This window comes from Triticum urartu, chromosome 7 (assembly GCF_003073215.2).
Source record: "Triticum urartu cultivar G1812 chromosome 7, Tu2.1, whole genome shotgun sequence".
In the NCBI taxonomy this organism is placed as follows: domain Eukaryota; kingdom Viridiplantae; phylum Streptophyta; class Magnoliopsida; order Poales; family Poaceae; genus Triticum; species Triticum urartu.
This window is the reverse complement of record NC_053028.1, coordinates 680,936,888-680,956,843: the sequence shown is the minus strand read 5'-3', so window position 1 is coordinate 680,956,843 and position 19,956 is coordinate 680,936,888. Positions and strand designations below refer to the sequence as shown.

At 45.6% G+C, this 19,956-nt stretch overlaps 1 protein-coding gene across 2 annotated transcripts; it reads right to left on the bottom strand.

Moving 5' to 3' along the window:
• Positions 1-17,117: 17,117 nt before the first annotated feature.
• On the bottom strand, positions 17,118-18,618 carry LOC125523985. Of its 2 annotated transcripts, none has more exons than XM_048689062.1 (2): positions 17,933-18,618; positions 17,118-17,726 (listed from the first exon to the last, which is right to left on the bottom strand). In XM_048689062.1, exons 1-2 carry the CDS (start codon positions 18,216-18,218, stop codon positions 17,371-17,373), a joined length of 642 nt encoding a protein of 213 aa, XP_048545019.1. In that variant the 5' UTR covers positions 18,219-18,618; the 3' UTR covers positions 17,118-17,370. The 2 variants fall into 2 exon arrangements, with proteins under 2 accessions (XP_048545019.1, XP_048545020.1); XM_048689063.1 differs by having other exon boundaries at positions 17,118-17,748; positions 17,933-18,087.
• Between the last annotated feature and the right edge of the window lie 1,338 nt (positions 18,619-19,956).

Sequence of the window (19,956 nt, the reverse complement as noted above, 5' to 3'; positions counted from 1 at the left end):
TTGCGTTGATGAGCGACAATGATTTGTTGGACCAGTTCTAGTTGCTGTGACAATTGTACATCTGGTTAGGGAGGCTGAGATTTAACTCAGAAGACCGTGTCTTCACCTTATTCCCCTTGAGCTAAGGACACACAGTCCTCGCCCAATCACTCAGGTAAGTCTTCAAGGTAGACTTCCAAACCTTCACAGTCTGTTTTTCACCAGCGGCCCACAATGACTCTTGGATGCTCAGAACGCGACGCCTAACTGGCTGGAGGATTCACAGTCCTCAAGTGTAACAAGTCTTCAGATCACACAGATAGGAAGACTTCAGTGATGCCTAACACTCTTTGGCTCTGGGTGTTTAGGGCTTTGTCCTCGCAAGGATTTCTCTCTCAAAGCTTCGAAGGTGGGTTGCTCTCAAACGACAAAAGCCATGCACTAACTCTGAGCAACCACCAATTTATGGTGTAGGGGGTGGGCTATTTATAGCCACTAGGCAACCCGACCTGATTTGTCCGAAATGACCCTGGGTCACTAAGGAACTGACACGTGTTCCAACAGTCAGATTTCAAACACACGCGGCAACTTTACTTGGGCTACAAGTAAAGCTGACTCATCCAGCTCTGGATAAGATTTGCTCTCATTGTCTTCGCTCGAAGACATAGGATTTTGGTTAAGCATCACTTCAGTCACTCTGACTTTGTTCACTGGGACCCCACTTAAGTATGGTTCCTATGACTCAACAAAGAAGAAAAGGAAACAACGAAACAACTAAGTCTTCGCGCTCCATAGTCTTCACGCGATGTCTTCTCTTGTCATAGTCTTCAATGTGAATATCTTCACATACCACCTTTGTCTTCAATGTCTTCATACATTTTTAGGGGTCATCTCCGGTAGGTAAACCGAATCAATGAGGGACTACTACCTGTGTTATCCTGCAATTCTCACAAACACATTAGTCCCTCAACTAGGTTTGTCGTCAATACTCCAAAACCAACTAGGGGTGGCACTAGATGCACTTACAATCTCCCCCTTTTTGGTGATTGATGACAAACTGGTTGAAGTTTTCAAATGGGGATAGAAACGGGGATAAAAGTGTGAAATTGTAAAGGATTTAGGTATTGTCTTCGTAAGTAGCAAAAGGCTCCCCCTGAAGATGTGCATATAAGTATTTTGCTTTTGAATGCAAATGCACATGGCAGGTTGTACTTGCGAGCTCTCTTCTACTTATGAAGACAATTCATCATGCATGAAAGGATATAACAAAGATAATGACATGCATAATGAAAAATGGACGTCTGCAAAATGACTTCGTGCGGAGATTTATCATCGCACATGCGAATTTATCATCGCATCACAGAATAGCAAAAAGTAGCAGACGGACCATCAAGTTTAAGTGTTACAACTCAAAGAACCAAATGTATCAAAAGCGAGAGTTGTAAACACTAGGCAAAAATATAAAGCAACCCCATTTGGACCCGCTTGAAGACTATCAACTCATATGCTTCTCCCCCTTTTGTCAGTAAGGACCAAAAAGGTTTGAAGACATAGAGCCTCTACTCGTTCCCATGAGGAGTAGGAAGCAGCAGGGTCGCCGTTGAGGTTTGGTGGTGCAGAAGAACTTGGTGCAGTGTCGACACGCGCTGAAGTTGGAGGTGGTGAAGTAGCATCATCTTGATCATCTATGACTCTGGCATTCACCGTTGCAGCTGAGGAGGAATAGTCAGAGTCTTCAAGTGAGGGAGTCGACGCAAGTGAAGCATTCCTTGGAGGAGTGGAGTCAAACTTGAATCTTTCTATGAAGCCATCGTCTTGAAGATCTGCTTCAGCACTAAGCAATGTCAAACTCTTCCATGACCTCCGACAGGTTTCATGTGTAACAAAGGCATTCTTGGTGGCAAGATTGCGAATGCGATTGACGTCCACCAAGAGGCTTTGCATCTGAAACCAAGCCAGTCATGATGCTTATTCTGTTTCTGATGTAGAGCGACGAGAAGCTCTCGGTCATTGAGAACACGAGATCGCTTCCGAGGCCTTTGAGCAATGGTGCTTTCAGTGGCTTCAGTTTGGGTGCGAGGGGCACGTGTATTGCCAGCCAAGGGATAAACACGAGAAACGGCCTGAACTCCTTCAATGGGCTGTGAGAAGCTTTGGTGATCAGCATTGTGAAGAGTAACAGGCTCTTTGGCAGGCTCTGGGTAAATGGCTTCAACAGACAGATCAACCTCTGGCAAGAATATGAGATGATTGCGTGCAGAAGGCTGATAGTTGATTGCAGAGTGAAGCTTGATTAGGCGCATTACCCATGGAGCATAGAACTTCAGACCAAAGATGTCGGAGCCAGATGCAGCCAATTGCCTGATGAAAAAGTCTTGAGCATTGAAGCTGATGCCATTGAAGATATAGAAAACCAAAGTCTTCATTGCTCCTTCAAGCTTCGCTGCAGAGAATGTCCTTTGACAGGCCATAGAGTCCTGATGATATGATAAATGGTGCGGGGCAGATACTCTAGGTCTTCAACAAAGAATTAGTTGGGTATTCAGCGTCGCGTGGCAGAGGCTTCATCATGCTCAGCATTTGGCTCAAATTAGGCTCTGGCTTCTGGAAATGCTCTCCAAAGCATTCTGGTGTGTTGACAACCTGGTTCATAATGTTCGCCAGGAGTGGGCAGGGCTGTAAGCTCAATGATGTCTTGGGCTTTAGCTTCATGATGTACATCGCCCGTCATCCACTCAAGGATCCATGTCTTCGGATCCCTGTTGTAGCCACGAATGTGGAGGGTAGCATAGAATTGAAGCAGAAGCTCTTCATTCCAATGTTCTTTTGCTGTCACAAATGAGAAGACCAGCATCTTTGAAGCAGTCAAGGGCTTCTTCTAGGCAAGGCAGGCCAGCCATGGCTTCGCTGTCTAGACGCATATGAGGAAAGATGCGCCCTTGATCATAGAGAACACAAGAATAGTAACTGCGCTGCTGATAGCTCCAGAACCGATCAGATGAAATTCTTGGCTTGGAATAGGGGTTCTTGGCACTATCAAAGAAAGTGTTGTGCGCAATGAAGCCATTTGCATTGAACGATCCTGGTGAGGTTGCCGTACCTGGAAACCTGGGCAACCTTGGCTTCGGCTTCTGGACCTGAGGCCTGTGCTCATACATGATAGTCAAATGCGTGGACCAAGCAGTGGAGGAACCAGAATGGCCATTTGACAGTGACGCTGACCATGATCATATGCTTGCTCGATGGTGTGTGGCCGTGGAGGCGGTACAGGAGCAGTGGCAGTGGTATTGACTTCTGGCTGCAGATTTGCATCAGGAGCAGCATTGGCTTCAGGTGCAATCACTTCTGGCACCACATTAACTTCAGGCGCCACAGTAGCTTCAGCCATGACAACGTCATTGGCTTCAGTATGGGTGTTGGTGGTCGCCTCAATGTTATCAACCTCCACTCGAGTAGCTGGAGGGTCGGACACGTTCTCCTCGAGAACAACTTCAGGGTTGGTTGGGGGTGTAGCAACACGTTCTTCTTCATTCTTGGCTCTTCTTGTTCATCGGCTGATGCAGCCGGAATATCTTCAGCCGCTTTGGCTTCAGACTCGGGGATGTTCGTAGTAGGAGAGGCTTCAGGAAAGACTTGCGTGAAACGGATTGGCGCTCTTCTCCTTCTGGAACACTTGACAAAGTGACCTGTGGCCTTGGTCCTTTGCGAAGCCTGCGGAATGCTGGCGACGCTTGTGAAGATGGAGTTGGTTGGGCCACAAAGTCATTGTCTTCAAGCACCGGAGTGGTGACTTGAGGTGGGGGAGTACTTGGTGATTCTTCTTGACGGGGGGAGTCTTGTGGGTGATCAGCCCATGAGTCATCCTGAGCAATTGGCGTCAATGGACGACCAATGATGAGTTCGCTGTTCGTGAGAACAGGCGATGATACCACATTGTGTTCGATCTGAGGAAGGACTTCATCATCTTCAACATTGTCTTGATGACCAATGTCTTCAGCTGCGGTGGGGTCAACAGCTGGAATGTCTTCAACTTCAGGAGCCTCTGTGGAAGCAGGCTCATGAACTATCAACTGGCGCTCACTATGTTCAGACGCGACGAGCCACTGAGATCAGGCTCGACAACAAGGGGCTCTGTGGGAGCAGCCGATCTTTCTTCTTGTCTTTCTTTTTCGTCGGTGGAGCGTCATCAGTGGTGTGCTTGGTCTTGCGCTTGTGGGCTTCGGCTTCAGCTGCCCTTGTTTTCTTGAGCTCCGAAGCCACTGTGGGGACCTTAGGCTTCGAGCCTGTCATACTGGCCGGGAAGACAATGCGAGGTTCTTCCTGCCTTGATGCTTCTGGTTGGGCCACAGCAGGCTTCTTCTTCTTCTTGGCAGCCATTCTGGGGTCGATGCCAGGTCGCCCAGAGCCTTGCGCTTTTCAGCTTCATTGTAGCCTTGAACACATTTGGCAGCCAGGTGTTTCATGCGCTCTCGAGAACCTTTAGCTTCTTCACGTTTCTTGTGGAACGCCTCCTTGAGCTCATGCAGCATGACCTTGAAGTTTTGGACGTCTTCCACGTTGAGCTTGGCCATGTGCTTCTTGAACTGAGCCTTTTCATAATCAATCTTGTGCTTCAGCTCAACAATTCTCTGTGCAAGAGCCAGCTCAGGAGCAATGGCTCCATGGAAGGAGACGCTGAGGCCAATTGGGAGTTGAAGATCATCAAAACTGAGGTCTGGGCTGTCAAACCACTCATCAATGAACTTGTACAGGATCTCCACATCAAAGAGGGGAAGATCATTGAAGATTTCCGCCTCTTGCTTGCTCTTTATAAGCAGCTTCAAGAGCATCATCGCCAAGATCGTCGTCGCTAGACAGATCAATGGCTTCGTTCTCATTCCTCAGAACGGCAGCAGGGGTCAATGCTTGACCAGTTGGTTGCATGGGCTTCTTCATCTTGTCAGACTTGGAGATGCGAGAGAGATCTTCAGACTGCACACTGGCTTCAGGAGGTGCAGTGGCCAGAGGCTTCGCCCGTGAGACCTTTGGTGCGAGGAGGGCTTTGAAGCCTTTGGTTTCTTTTGCTTCACAGGCTTCGGTGGTGCAGGCGCTTCGTCAGAATCAGCGTCATCTGCAGAGTGATCCACGGCTGCCCCTTGAACCTGAATGTGAGTGATGAGACCTTCAAGGTTGTAGAAGGGCCCAACAATATTGGGTTCAGCATCGCGTGTGCCGTCGGCACGAGGAGCAGAGGGACCGGGGTTGAAGTCTAACCCAAGCGACTTCTTGTTCTCTTTGGCAGAAGTTTTGGCAAACTGGAAGTTGCGCTTAAAGAGATTGTCTTCACGACACCATAACAGAGAGGATGGGTCGGCATTAGCAGGCTGAGGTCCACGGATCATGCAGGGGTAGAAGCCTTGAGCAATAGCTTCGGACTTCGACTTGGGCTGAAGACCTTTGTATATAATATCTCCCCAGGGGCCCTTGATGGCATTTTTTTCAGCATATTCGTCAGTGACATATTTTTTCTTGAACCATTCCTCCATTGGATTCGGTTCTTGCGTTGTCCATAGGTCTCTTCTAGATCTGACTTGTATAGCTCATAGAGATCCGGTGGCAGGTCCTTAGCAGTGTTTTCACGGCGCTGTCTGCCGCCCTTCCTGACTAATTTTTCTGTCACCATGAAGTTCAGACTGAATGGCTTCAGAACTTGCAAAGGCTTCCTTCTGCTGGTCAGACAGGAATTAGCTTCGCGAGAATTGATGTGATGTTGTAAGAACTCTGCAAATGAATGCAGACTATGAGAACCAAGGGATTCTCCCACGGACATGTACCTGTGACAGCATTAGAGATGCGAGGGAAGGCGAAGAGGTCATATGCATTCTCAGAAGATTTTGAAGATAAATCAGTATAGAAGACATTGACCTCATAGTGCGAAGACATTCACTCATATGTGGAGAGTTGGTTGCAGATTTGTACGGATCCACGAATAAGTACATGTGAGGAATCTAACTACTTTGTGAAGCATAAGTGAACATAGTAGGCATGTTATGAGATGCAGAAAAGGATAGATTCAATTTGTTGGGATAGAAACCATGTGAGGTTGAAAAGGATGAATCTATCGGATCAAAAGGACTATAAAAAGAGCTTTTATTTACCACTCGAGGAACTGCTAGACGGAGTAGAAGATGAGGCCGAGTAGTTCGATCTTCCGTGCCCTAACTTGGTGGTGGAGGACACCTATGGCGACGGCAGAGAAGACGATGTCCGCAGTCGGCGTGAGGACAGCGTCGGTGAGGTCACGGCTGCTAAGCGCTTCATTGCCGGTGTCGTCGAGGGCTAGCGGTGGCGCTAGGGTTTGTGCGAGAAGGAGAAGTGGAAGAAGAGATAATGACTGGGGTGTGGCCTGTATTTATAAGGATAGGGACGGCACATCATTATTACGCAGGTGCCCCTGGCGGTTCACATCTAAAGGACACGTGGCGAACATGCAACACATTGGAGGTTGTTCCATGTTCCCACACACGCCTCGATTGTCTGGTGGTCATTCTCGCTTCTCCGGGTTTCAGGCAAAAAGGACTAAGCATGTAGATCAGATTTAATGTTTGTCTTTGTGTCTTATGCTGACAAGGACGTAGAGAAGACATTCGACAGTTTCAATAGAATGCATATGATTTGGATAGATAGAGTTTGAGGCAGAAAGCATAGAGAGGTTAGGGTCCGATCACATTCACTTATTTCAAAAAATTCAAACGATAAGACATAGCCATAAGTGAATGATGTAGAGGATAGAACACTAATATATGTATATATCAGAATACAACCAAATCAACATAGTGAAGATAAACATGAGGACATGTTCAAATTTGAAGACAAACCAAATGCGACGACATAGCAAATGTAATGCCCTAAGACAAACACTTCAAACAGAAGAATTTGGTGGTGGCTTTACCCACCGTATAGGAAGTATTAGACCCAGACACGACGCACAATTATCATGGCGCTACGAAGTCAAATTCCGCGATAATGTATTCACACTTAGAATGTAATTCTTCATTGATTGAAGATATACTTTACTTCGTGTGTTGCACATCTAAGTCATCAACATGCATAAGTCTTAGGATGTGTGCCTGATCACATGACATTTGAGGATTCCAAGATATTTAGCTCACACCATAACTTGCAAAACCTTTTCTCATCCAAGGGCTTTGTGAAGATATCTGCCAGTTGCTCTTTAGTGTTGACGTGTATGATATAAATATCTTCCTTCATGACATGATCTATGAGAAAGTGATGACGAATTTCAATGTGCTTTGTCTTCAAGTGCTGAACTAGGTTGTTGGCAATCTTGATGGAGCTTTCGTTGTCGCATTAGAGTGGTACTTGTTTTAGATGGATGCCATAGTCCTTGAGTGTTTGGTTCATCCATAGAAGCTATGCGCAGCAAGATCCAGCAGCGATGTATTCAGATCCAGCAGCGGAGAGTGATACACAATTTTGCTTCTTTGAAGACCAACAGACAAGTGATCGTCCCAGAAAATGACATGTGCCTGATGTAGACTTCCGATCTACCTTGTCACCAGCATAATCTACATCCGAGAACCCAACTAGATCAAACTCTGAGCCCTTGGATACCATAATCCTAATGTTGGGGTGTAAGCCAAATATAGAAGAATTCGATTCACAGCTAAGTGATGTGATTCCTTTGGTGCTACTTGGAATCGAGCGCACATGCAAACACTAAGCATAATATCTGGCCTAGATGCACATAAATATAGCAAAGAACCAATCATGGAGCGGTATACCTTTTGATCAAACTCTTTACCATTGGCGTCAGGACTCAGATGACTCTTGGTTGGCATTGGCGTCGTGTAACCTTTGCAGTCTTGCATTCCAAACTTCTTCAGGCAATCTTTGAGGTATTTCTCTTGAGATATGAAGATGTCGTTGCATTGCTGCCGTATTTGAACACCAAGGAAGAACTTCTACTCACCCATCATGGACATCTGATATTGCTCTTGCATCATCTGTCCAAACTCATCACTGCATTTTTGATTAGTGCAGCCGAAGATAATGTCATCCACATATATTTGGCACACAAACAGTTCACCATCATATGTCTTCGTGAAGAGTGCGGGATCTAGGGAACCAGGTTTGAAGCCTTTGCTCTTCAGGAAGTCTTTGAGTGTGTCATACCAAGCACGAGGGGCTTGTTTGAGGCCATACAGTGCCTTATTGAGTTTGTATACCATATTAGGGTGTTTTGGATCTTCAAAACCAGGCGGTTGTGCAACATACACTTCTTCTTCAATCTTGCCATTGAGAAAAGCACTCTTCACATCCATTTGATATAGAAGGATGTTATGATGATTTGCATAGGCTAGCAGTATGCGAATAGCTTCAAGCCTAGCAACAGGAGCAAATGTTTCATCGAAGTCAATTCCTTCAACTTGAGTGTATCCTTGAGCAACGAGACGAGCCTTGTTTTTGACAACTTGACCATGCTCATCTTGCTTGTTGCAATATATGCATTTAGTGCCTATGATATTGTGTTTACGAGGATCAGGACGCTTGACCAGTTCCCATACATTATTCAGCTCGAACTTTTGAAGCTCTTCTTGCATAGCTTGAATCCATTCAGGTTCCATGAAGGCTTCATCAACTTTCTTGGGTTCATATATTGAGACAAATGCAAAGTGCCCATAGAAATTTGCTAGCTGTGTTACCCTTGAACGAGTGAGTGGACCAGGTGCATTGATGCTATCAATTATCTTCTCAATCTATACTTCATTTGCAACACGAGGATGAACTGGACGAAGATTTTGCTCTTGCTGATCATTGTTATCGTTTGGAGGATTATCTTCAGGCTGAGCACTGTCTTCAGGTTGATTAGGTGCAGAAATGATAAGTTCCTCTTCAGGCTGTACTTCATATGGTATGATTTCTCCAGTTCCCATAAGCTTGATGGATTCACTAGGTTAACTTTCATCTAGCACATTTGGCAGGTGCTCTCTTTGCAAGCCGTTAGTCTCATCGAACCGCACATCCACAGTTTCAACCACTTTATAGTGAAAGAGGTTGAAGACTCTGTAGGAGTGTGAATTCTTTCCATAACCAAGCATAAAACCTCCATGTGCTTTCGGTGCAAATTTTGAAGTGTGATGTGGATCCTTGATCCAGCACCTAGCACCAAATACTCTGAAGTAACTGACATTTGGCTTCTTACCAGTGAGGAGTTCATAGGATGTTTTCTTCAGAAGCTTGTGAAGATAAACACGGTTGATGACATGGCATGCAGTATCAATATCTTCTGGCCAGAACTTTCTTGGTGTCTTGTATTCATCGAGCATCGTCCGAGCCATCTCAATGAGTGTTCTGTTCTTGCGTTCCATGATGCCATTCTGCTGCGGCGTGTACGGAGCTGAGAACTCATGAGTGATGCCCAATGTATCAAGATAAGTGTCGAGGGCAGTGTTCTTGAATTCAGTGCCATTGTCACTTCTGATGTGCTTGATCTTGACGCCATAGTTGTTCATGGCTCGATTGGCGAAGCGTCTAAAGATATCCTACACTTCAGTCTTGTAGAGGATTATGTGTACCCATGTATATCTTGAATAATCATCAACAATGACGAAGCCATAGAGACAAGCAGTAGTAGTTAGAGTAGAGTAGTGAGTAGGACCAAAGAGGTCCATGTGTAGCAGTTCTAAGAGTTGAGTCGTTGTCATGATTGTCTCCGAGGGATGCTTGGCCCTCGTCATCTTTCCAGCTTCACAGGCACCGCATAAGTAATCCTTCTTGAACTTGACACCCTCGATGCCTATGACGTGCTTCTTCTTTGCGAGAGTATGCAAATTCCTCATGCCAGCATGCCATAGCCTCCGATGCCAGAGCCAGCACTCTGAAGCTTTTGCAAGAAGACATACGGCAAGCTGTGGTCCTGCTGAGAAATCTACCATATACAAATCGTCTTTGCGATACCCTTCAAAGACTAGAGACTTGTCAGATTCCATCAAAACAAGGCAACGATATTTTCCAAATATCACAATCATGTTCAAGTCACAAAGCATTGAGACAGACATTAACTTGAAACCAAGGGATTCAACAAGCATCACTTTATCCATGTGCTGATCCTTTGAGATTGCAACTCTACCTAGACCCAATACCTTGCTTTTACTAGTATCAGCAAATGTGATGTGACTTTTGTCAGATAGATGTAAGGTTGAGTCTATGAGAAGACTTCGTTCGCCAGTCATGTGATTAGTACATCCACTATCAATAATCCATTCTGAAGTAGCTAGTTTCATACCCTACAGTGCGGTTACGGGGATAGGCTTCACGAAGAGCATTGTGAAGCATAAACATTTGATGAGCAAGTGGATTATGAAAGCATAGATCGAGGTTAGGACTGATAGGACGAATAGCAAGCGACTCAGGAACAAAATACATAATAAGACCATTTGGGCATTTGATCTTGCGCCCTACAAGATGTTTTAGGTCCCTAGCAATAGCATCAGACGCCTTTGATTTCCGGTTGGAGACCTTTCCCTGAAAAGGAAGTTAATTCTTCTTAACCACCCACATCATCAGGAGTGGCTTAGAAGCAATGAGTCTAAGTGCAGCATCTGAGAACTTTGGCTTTGGATCCCTAGCAAATAGCCTTGCAGGAGGTGAATAGTACTCATATGAATAAGTAGAATAGTTCTTAGTTTTATGAACATAGCGGTTTGAAGAAACACGCTCATATTCATAAGTCTGAGTATGGTTTCCCTGCAAAACATTGGCGTTAGGGTGACTCAGGTGAGTCCTCTGTCTGTATGAAGCCTTTGGACCATATGAAGACTTTGGTTTGGGATTTGTCTTCTTCCAAGGCGGTGTCATGATGACATTCACCGGAAGATTCTCAAGAAAACTTTTGGGAACCCAGATCTTCTTCATAGGTGGCCCATCCTTGAAGTTAGTACCAATATACCTGGCAAACACTTCACCATTCTGATTCTTAAATAGTTTATAGTTTGCATCAAAGGATTCATCAACGATAATAGGGTTAGCACGAGTGAAGCCAGATAAAGTGGATGGATCCACTGAAGGTCCCTTTGCAGCAACCCATGTGGTCTTGGGGTACTGCTCAGGCTTCTAGTAGGAGCCATCAACATTCATTTTCCTCTCGAACCCAACACCCTCTTTCCTAGGGTTTCGGTTCAGAATCTGCTTTTTGAGGACATCGCACAGTGTCTGATGCCCTTTCAGACTTTTGTACATCCCTGTTTCAAGCAATGCTTTCAACCTAGCATTTTCATCAGCAATAGTAGTGGTATCCTCAGCAGAGGGGTTAGTTGCCACATCAGCAGTTGAAGATATTGCAACAGTAGCAGTAGTAGAACATTCAGCAGCAGAAGTAGCGTTATCATGCTCAAGGCATTTTAGACATGGTGGTTCAAAACCTTCCTGAGCGGGACTGATCTGTTGAGCGCGAAGTGACTCATTTTCCTTTTGAAGATCTTCATGAACCGCTCTCAATCTCTCAAGTTCTTGCTTCCTTTGAAGATAATCATAGGAAAGATTTTCATGAGTTGTTGAGAGCATTTCATGACGACTTTCAAGTTCCTCATACTTAACATGAAGATTTTTTATGTCTTCAATTAAGGACTGAGATCGAGTCATTTCAGCGTCCCACAGGTCATCGCTTTTGTCTAACAATTTTTGAATATGTTCCATAGCTTTCTGTCGTTCAGTTGCAATTTTAGCAAGTGTTTTGTAGCTAGGTTTGGAATCACAATCAGAGTCATCTTCACTGGATGTATGATAGTGAGCATTGTGTGAGTTTACCTTGGCACTGCGTGCCATGAAGCAATAGGTGGGAGCAGAGTCATCCTTGTCATTAGCATCAGCGTCGGTGACGAAGTGATTGTCTTCAGTGTTGAAGGTGGACTTGGCAACTTAGGCTGTAGCCAGACTTGCAACGCCAGAGTCGGACTCCTCCTCAGACTCCACCTCTGCCTCCTCAGACGCTGACTCCTCCTCTGAATCCATTTCCTTGCCAACAAACGCATGAGCCTTGCCAGATGAGCTCTTCTTTTGTGATGAAGACTTCGAGGAATACTTGGAAGAAGACTTTGAGTATTTCTTCTTCTTCTTGTCATCAGAATCATATTCCTTGCTCTTCTTCTTCTTGTTGTTCTCATTGTCCCACTGCGGACACTTAGAGATGTAGTGACCAGGTTTCTTGCACTTGTGGAATGTTCTCTTCTTGTAGTCATGGGTAGAGGCTTCATCATTTCATGAGCCAGATGGAGAAGACTTTCTGAAGCCTTTCTTCTTGGTGAATTTCTGGAACTTCTTCACAAGCATAGCAAGCTCCTTTCCAATGTCTTCAGGATCATCAGAACTGCAGTCAGATTCTTCTTCAGAAGAGGAAACAACTTTTGCCTTCAAAGCACGAGTTCGGCCATAGTTGGGACAATAGATCTCTCTTTTCTCAGTAAGCTGAAACTCATGTGTGTTGAGCCTTTCAAGTATGTCAGACGGATCGGGTGTCTTGAAGTCAGTGCGTTCTTGAATCATTAGGGCTAGGGTGTCAAATGAGCTGTCAAGAGATCTTAGGAGCGTCTTGACAATTTCATGATTGGTGATCTCAGTAGCGCCGAGAGCTTGAAGCTCAGTTGTGATATTAGTGAGGCGATCAAACATGAGCTGAATATTCTCATTGTCGTTTCTCTTGAAGCGGTTGAAGAGGTTGCGAAGAACACTGATCCTTTGATCTCTCTGGGTTAAAACACCTTCGTTGACCTTGGAGAGCCAGTCCCAGACTAGCTTCGATGTTTCCAGAGCACTAACACGGCCATACTGTCCTTTGGTCAGATGACCACAAATGATGTTCTTGGCAGTAGAATCCAGTTGAACGAACTTCTTGACATCAGCAGCGGTGACACCTTCGCCAGCCTTGGGAACGCCATTCTTGACGACATACCGGAGGTCGACATCAATGGCTTCAAGATGCATGCGTGTCTTGTTCTTCCAGTAGGGATATTCAGTTCCATCGAAGACAGGGCAAGCAGCGGAGACTTTGATTATCGCTGCAGTCGACATAGCTAAAACTCCAGGTGGTTAAACCGAATCACACAAAACAAGGGAGTACCCTACTCTGATACCAATTGAAAGTGCTAGTGATCGACTAGAGGGGGTGAATAGGCGATTTTTATGAAAGTCTTCAAAACATGGAAGTTTCAAAGACAAACGATAGAAATGAACCTATTAACATGCAGCGGAAGGTAGACTACACTAGGCAAGCCATAGTCAAGTACACCATGAAGTGAAAGCACGAAGACTAATAGCAGCTAGGCAGTATGGATCAGGATGGAAGATAGTATGAAGCCAATCAGAACAAACAGTTACACAATGAAGACAAACAGATAATGCAAGCAGGCAATGACTTCACAAGGACCAACTGTAAATAAAGAGAGGGAAAGGATAGAACCAGTTGCTTGGTGAAGACAAGGGATTTGTTGGACTAGCTCCAGTTGCTGTCACAACTGTATGTCTGGTTAGGGAGGCTGAGATTTAACTCAGAAGACCGTGTCTTCACCTTATTCCCCTTGAGCTAAGGACACACAGTCCTCGCCCAATCACTCAAGTAAGTCTTCAAGGTAGAATTACAAACCTTCACAGACTTCGTTCACCGGCAATCCACAATGTCTCTTGGACGCTCAAAATGCGATGCCTAACCGGCTGGAGGATTCACAGTCCTCAAGTGTAACAAGTCTTCAGATCACACAGTTAGGAAGACTTCAGTGATGCCTAACACTCTTTGGCTCTAGGTGTTTAGGGCTTTGTCCTCGCAAGGATTTCTCCCTCAAAAGCTTCGGAGGTGGGTTGCTCTCAAATGACAAAAGCCGTTCACTAACTCTGAGCAGCCACCAATTTATGGTGTATGGGGTGGGCTATTTATAGCCACTAGGCAACCTGACCCGATTTGTCCGAAATGACCCTGGGTCACTAAGGATTTGACATGTGTTCCAATGGTCAGATTTCAAACACACGCGGCAACTTTACTTGGACTACATGTAAAGCTGACTCATGCAGCTCTGGATAAGATTTGCTCTCATTGTCTTCGCTCGAAGACATAGGATTTTGGTTAAGCATTACTTCAGTCACCCTGTCTTTGTTCACTTGGACCCCACTTAACAGTACGGTGTTCCTATGACTCAACAAAGAAGAAAAGGAAACAACGAAACAACTAAGTCTTCACGCTCCATAGTCTTCACGCGATGTCTTCTCTTGTCATAGTCTTCAATGTGAATATCTTCACATACCACCTTTGTCTTCAATGTCTTCATACATTTTTAGGGGTCATCTCCGGTAGGTAAACCGAATCAATGAGGGACTACTACCTGTGTTATCCTGCAATTCTCACAAACACATTAGTCCCTCAACCAGGTTTGTCGTCAATACTCCAAAACCAACTAGGGGTGGCACTAGATGCACTTACAAATACAATTCTAGCATGAATAATAAACATTTACCATGATATAAGGAAATATAAATAACAACTTTATTATTGCCTCTAGGGCATATTTCCTTCACTGTAGCATGCATCGACCATATTCGTCCTTTTTTTAATAAAAAAAGCATCCGGATCGAAAGTACTCATGTGAGCGCGAGCTGCAGTGATTCGGGAATCTGTACCAACAATTTATCGACAACTGCATGTATTGGTACAGACATAACTGTTGTTTTCCATTTCTACGGCGACGCTTGTGGGCGCCGTTATCTTTCTGATGACGTCATTGTGGTGCTCCTCTCCGTGCTCGGGTTCCGGGTGAAAACCTATATCTGCTGTGGACTCGACGACGATGACGCTTGGCGCGGTTCTCCCTCCTGGGGGCGTTGTTGTGGAGCTGAGGTGTTTTAGGGCTTGGCGTGGTGTTGTACTCAGTTCTTCCTGTACTCTCTTTTGGTAGCGTAGTCATGTGCGTCCTACGTGATCCAGTTATCCTGGGATTGGCATTGTGTGAGGGTTACCCAATCTCCTTGTATCGTTTGACCGTGTACTCTGTTCAGTTTTACTTTATATATAAAGTGGGGCAAAATTTTGTTTCGACATATATTGGGGTGCTTTTGCCAGCTTCACCTTGATTACGAAATCAACTATGCTTTTATCTCAATTTCAAAACTATACCACAAGAAATGCTCCAGATCGTTTGGTTTTGTGTTTGATCCCAATAGCATGAGTTATATTCTTTACTACGAAGCTAGCATTTCTTTTTATCGATGCACATGTTTAAGGCCTCTTTGATTGAAAGGATTATCATAGGAATTTTGAAGAATTGAAATCCATCTGATTTTTTCTACGTTGGCAGTTTTATTCGTGGGGATTGAATCCTACTAAAAGAATTTCTAAGGTTTCCCTTGTATTGCATTCCATAGGAATTTTAACACCCACTTAAACTTCTTGAAAATAATCATTTGTTTTTTCCTCAAAAGAACCATTAAACACATCAAAATCCTGTAGAATTCATATGCCCATGACACTACAATCCTATGCTTTTCGTATTCCTTAAAATCCTGCAAATAAAGGCTCTCGTAATCAATTAAGGGCTTATATATCTCTTGCCTATGAGTTGAGCAACCTGGTTAACAAACATCGACATGAAGTAAAAAATAAAAGGAGAGAAGAGAAGAAGTATGTTGACAGTGGAGCCCACGTGCCTTGAAAATGGAAGACGAAAACTAATTTGTCAAAACTTCTGAACATGCCTGACCCAAAAACCATCAAAGAGGACGCTAAAGTGGCATATGGTCTACAAACATCCCTAATCATCGACAAATGTTTCCTCCACGACGTCGCTTTGGTACCTCCCCCTCCTCGTCCGACTGCCTTGTAGTGACAAGAGGAGTGGGGACCCGTCCATTTCGCTTTTCTTCTCCTTAAGTGTTGTTTTTGTTTCTTTGGCGGCATCGACGAGGTGGCGATGGCAATGACGTCTTGGAATAAGATCTCTCCGGCCTCTCCATGCCTCGACGACGTTCTATCCGGCGACGATAAAGGGCATGTCAGAGTTTATGTCGCTAGATCTGTTGGCTCTCTTCAGTTCTTGGCAGTTGGTGAGTGATTGTCTGGCTTTTGGCGCGACGATTTTGACATATTCATCTGTGTTGTTATAAATAACAACATGGTCTGGTTTCTCCAACTCTCTAGACCGGTGGTTATGTATTACAAGCATGTACTACATGGGGGTGATGCTTGACCGATGTTTCTTCAGCAATTTTTAGATCTCGTTTCAAGCAACGAGTGGCTATTGCGGTTTGTAAAGCCTGGTACAACGAAGATGTTTGCAGGTATCCTTTTCATTATTGTTGGTTTAGTTTTCAATCTTTAGTGAACAACTTACAGTCAAAAGAAGAAGAAGGGCAGTATAATCTTCAATGTAATTTTATTATTTATTTATCATTATGCATCCAATTATCTTTCAGTTACTATTTTTCTTTGGATTGTACCAATTACTACTTTCTCTGTCTCAAATAAAAGTGTCTTAAATTTGTACTAATTTTAACATAAAATTATTCTAAGGTTAAGACACTTATTTTGGAATAATGACAATATTTTATTATATTTATTAGAACTAAGATGCCCTTTGGGTTTTTTTGTCACAGAAAGAGAGTGGCTTATTGCCTTGCGGAACCACCGCGAGGGTTGGTTTTAGAAATTGCATGTTTTCATAGTTTGATTGTTAGTACTAAAATGAATCTTTCTTTTGAACACATTACAGCCGCAAATACTCGTATATACACGTGTACATTTAGCTCTATGAACATATGCATGCACATCCTAACTCATATACACGGATATACACTTAGCTCCATGAACACACGTTCGCATATCCTATCTTTATTAGCACCTCTGAAATGTTGAACTGGCGCAACATCTTAACATTGACGATGTTATCATAGACGTCTCGTAGTCGATAAAAACACCTCTCCCAACTAACCCCGAACCTGAAAAACCTGAAATAGATTAAAAAAAATGTGAGCATCCATCTGAGCTAAGCTCAATTCTACGTCGAATTAGACCCCATTTCCTTTCCATCTTGGATTTGGAATTTCCAGTCCAATTCAATTCCAAGCAGTTTTTCCTACATCCAAACACAGCAGTAGGGCTATTTGTAGCAAATGATGTTTTTGGGCCAAAGAAAATTGCGGGTGATATACAACAATATATTACTCCTACATAACTACTGGGAAAATGAAACGCTCTTCTCTCACAAATATAGAAAACAAATAAACATCCTTACACACGAAAAAAGTCTTTGAAATGACAGAGGAATAAGCTTTGCCACGTACTACACCGGTCACGTGTGACCAAGCAGCACGGTACGTTTTGTCCCATGAAGAAACACACGCACGCGGTCCCCTTCAGGACGCCTTCTCGTCATCCGCGGTCGACATTTCTCCGTGGACCTCGTTGCGCTTAGCCTCAGCCGTGGGCTGCGCTTGCGCGTGACCGGCGACGCCGAGGTGGGCGGCGCTCTGGCGGTGGTGCTTGCAGCGGAAGGAGCCCGGGTGCGTGGTGGGCGCGCAGACGCACGAGTGGACGACGGCCCTGCCCCCCGCGCCGGCGTAGCTGAGGCTGAAGAGGGAGTCGTTGGACCATGAGTTCTTGATGCCGCCCAGGCCCTGCACCTTGGGCGCCTGCACGTACCGGTACGCCCTCCGCTCGCTGTCCGTCATCACCGGGCTGTCGCCGTCCATGGCCGCCTGCCTTGGCTGCACTGCAGGCGACCCTAATTTCAGCTAGAGCCGTGCCAAAATGAAAGGGCGCCGCAAAAGGTCATGGATATTGATGAATTACTCATGGCACGAACTAATAAAAGGAGTCACCGGTGTTGTGGTGATTTACTTGCAGATAGGGAAACGATTAACTAGCAACACCAAGATCAAAGCGGAGTTGAGAGCTATGGCAAGCATGGTGCTGTACCTGAGGACAAGAGCTTGCCGGCCGTCAAATGTTGAAGGAAGAAGGGGATGGTCAAAGCTATGGCCGTCTGCTGAAATCTGCAAAACTGTGAGAGACAGCACGGAATTCTCCTATTAATAGGGGAAGGGGCAAGGGGCGGCATATATGGCACGTCGGCTGTTGGTGTGGCCTGTGCTTGTTGACTCATCCAACATAAGAAAATGCCCCTTCGGCCGTTTCTTTGGACCGAGCAAATGACCAGCACCCAGGTGCACGGCCACATGGCCATCATCGGTCCAGGTAACATGAGAAACTTCTACGCATTTCAATTAGTATCAGCTATCCACTCAAAAAGAAGAAGATTATAGTAGTATTATAGAACAAGTAAATTAATCTAGTCTAGCACAGTATTAACATCTACCTAAACTTCAGCGCGCCTTCTTGTGCCGTTCCTGAAGGCAAAAAAGAACACAAGATAGGCAACGCAGTCATGTCTTGTTGGCCAACCTCATGGCTGCTTCCGTTTCTTGGATCTTCTGAATTCCATATGAAAGCACAATAATCAACTAAGACATTCCAAGATTCTCCTGGCTCCACGCAGCTCGGCGCTTCAAGAAGGGTCGGTAGCGTATAGAGAAACCAACCTTTGACTAAACTGGGAGAACCGGCGAATCCTGTTAAGCAAATAAAAAATATATTAAGAGATCAATCAACGGTGCCTATGCTCCTTTTCAAGAGGGGAGAATATCAGATGTTCCCGTCTCTTAGGTCATTTCCAACGTAGCCCTCAAACCTTTTGCATGCGTAGAAGGCATCCAATGTGAATCTGTATTGATTTGCGCAGTGGTTCAAATATATTTTCTCTCGCAAATTGGAGACAAATGTGAAGAGATTTGCGAGAATCCGAGATGTCACGCCCGCTTCTAACCGCCCTGGCCCACCAAAACCCCTCCCTTCGCCCTCGTGCGCTTTACATCTATCGTCCAGCTACTCGCATTCATGTCGCTGTATAGCTCGCCGCTCCACACTGAAGACGGTTCAAGGCGAACGCGACCTCTCACTACCTCTGTCATTGAAGCGGCGTGCCGACCGAGGGAACCACCTGCTGCACACCTGGCTGGACACGCCCTCTCGCCGCATTCGAACGCCTCCATTAAACCCGCGTGGAAGCCGAGAAATCTACTCCGTCCACACATCCATTCACAAGCGGGGCCGGCATTAAACGCAACGCCGGGCAAGCTCCTTCCGTCCGTCCTCTATTTAAACGAGGCCATACGACAGGCAAGAATCGCACCACTCCGCCGCTCTCCATCTCCTCCTTCACCATTTTCTTCACTCTTTCGATGGCATCCGACGAGCTGGAAGAGTAGTTCTCCGGCATAAAAGCCGGCTGGGTGGCCCGCCGAGACCGCCGGATACAAGCGAGGCAACTCGCTGCTCCACCTCCCTCGCCTAGCCTAACGGAGCCAGTTGCCTCCCCAAGCCGGTGCATGCTTCGGCAACTCACCGCTCGAAGCTAGCTTGCGGAGGAGTGGCAAGTTGCTCCATCCCGGCACGGGCATCGCCACCTTCAGTGCCTGCGACCGCGCCATCCGCCGTCCATGCGCGCTTAGCCGTGCCATGCATGTAGAGAAAGAAGCCGGTTGCGTGGATGTCGACGAGGTGGCAGCCTGCATGTCCACGCCGGCCGCCATCATCGAGAAGAAGTAGAACATGGAAGGCCATCGTCGGCGCGTCGTCGGCTTGTACAATCGGTGGCCTGTCCGGTCTTTATCTCAGACCATCCTGGGCACAACCATCTGGCTCCACAGAAGCACCTTCCCCTCCGGCTGAAGCACCCTCTTTGCCACTCCGATGAGCGGTGTAGCTCGACTTAGGGAAGATACGGGGGAAGAATATGCCTCCGGGGCTCCTGGCAGTCCAGTTAGCGGGCTGCCGAACATGCGGAAGACAAAGGGATCCGTCGCGGCTGGCCATAGACTAGTGTAGTGTACCTGTGTCATGGGAGTGGAGCTCCGCGCGACTATACGTGCACATAGTTTAAC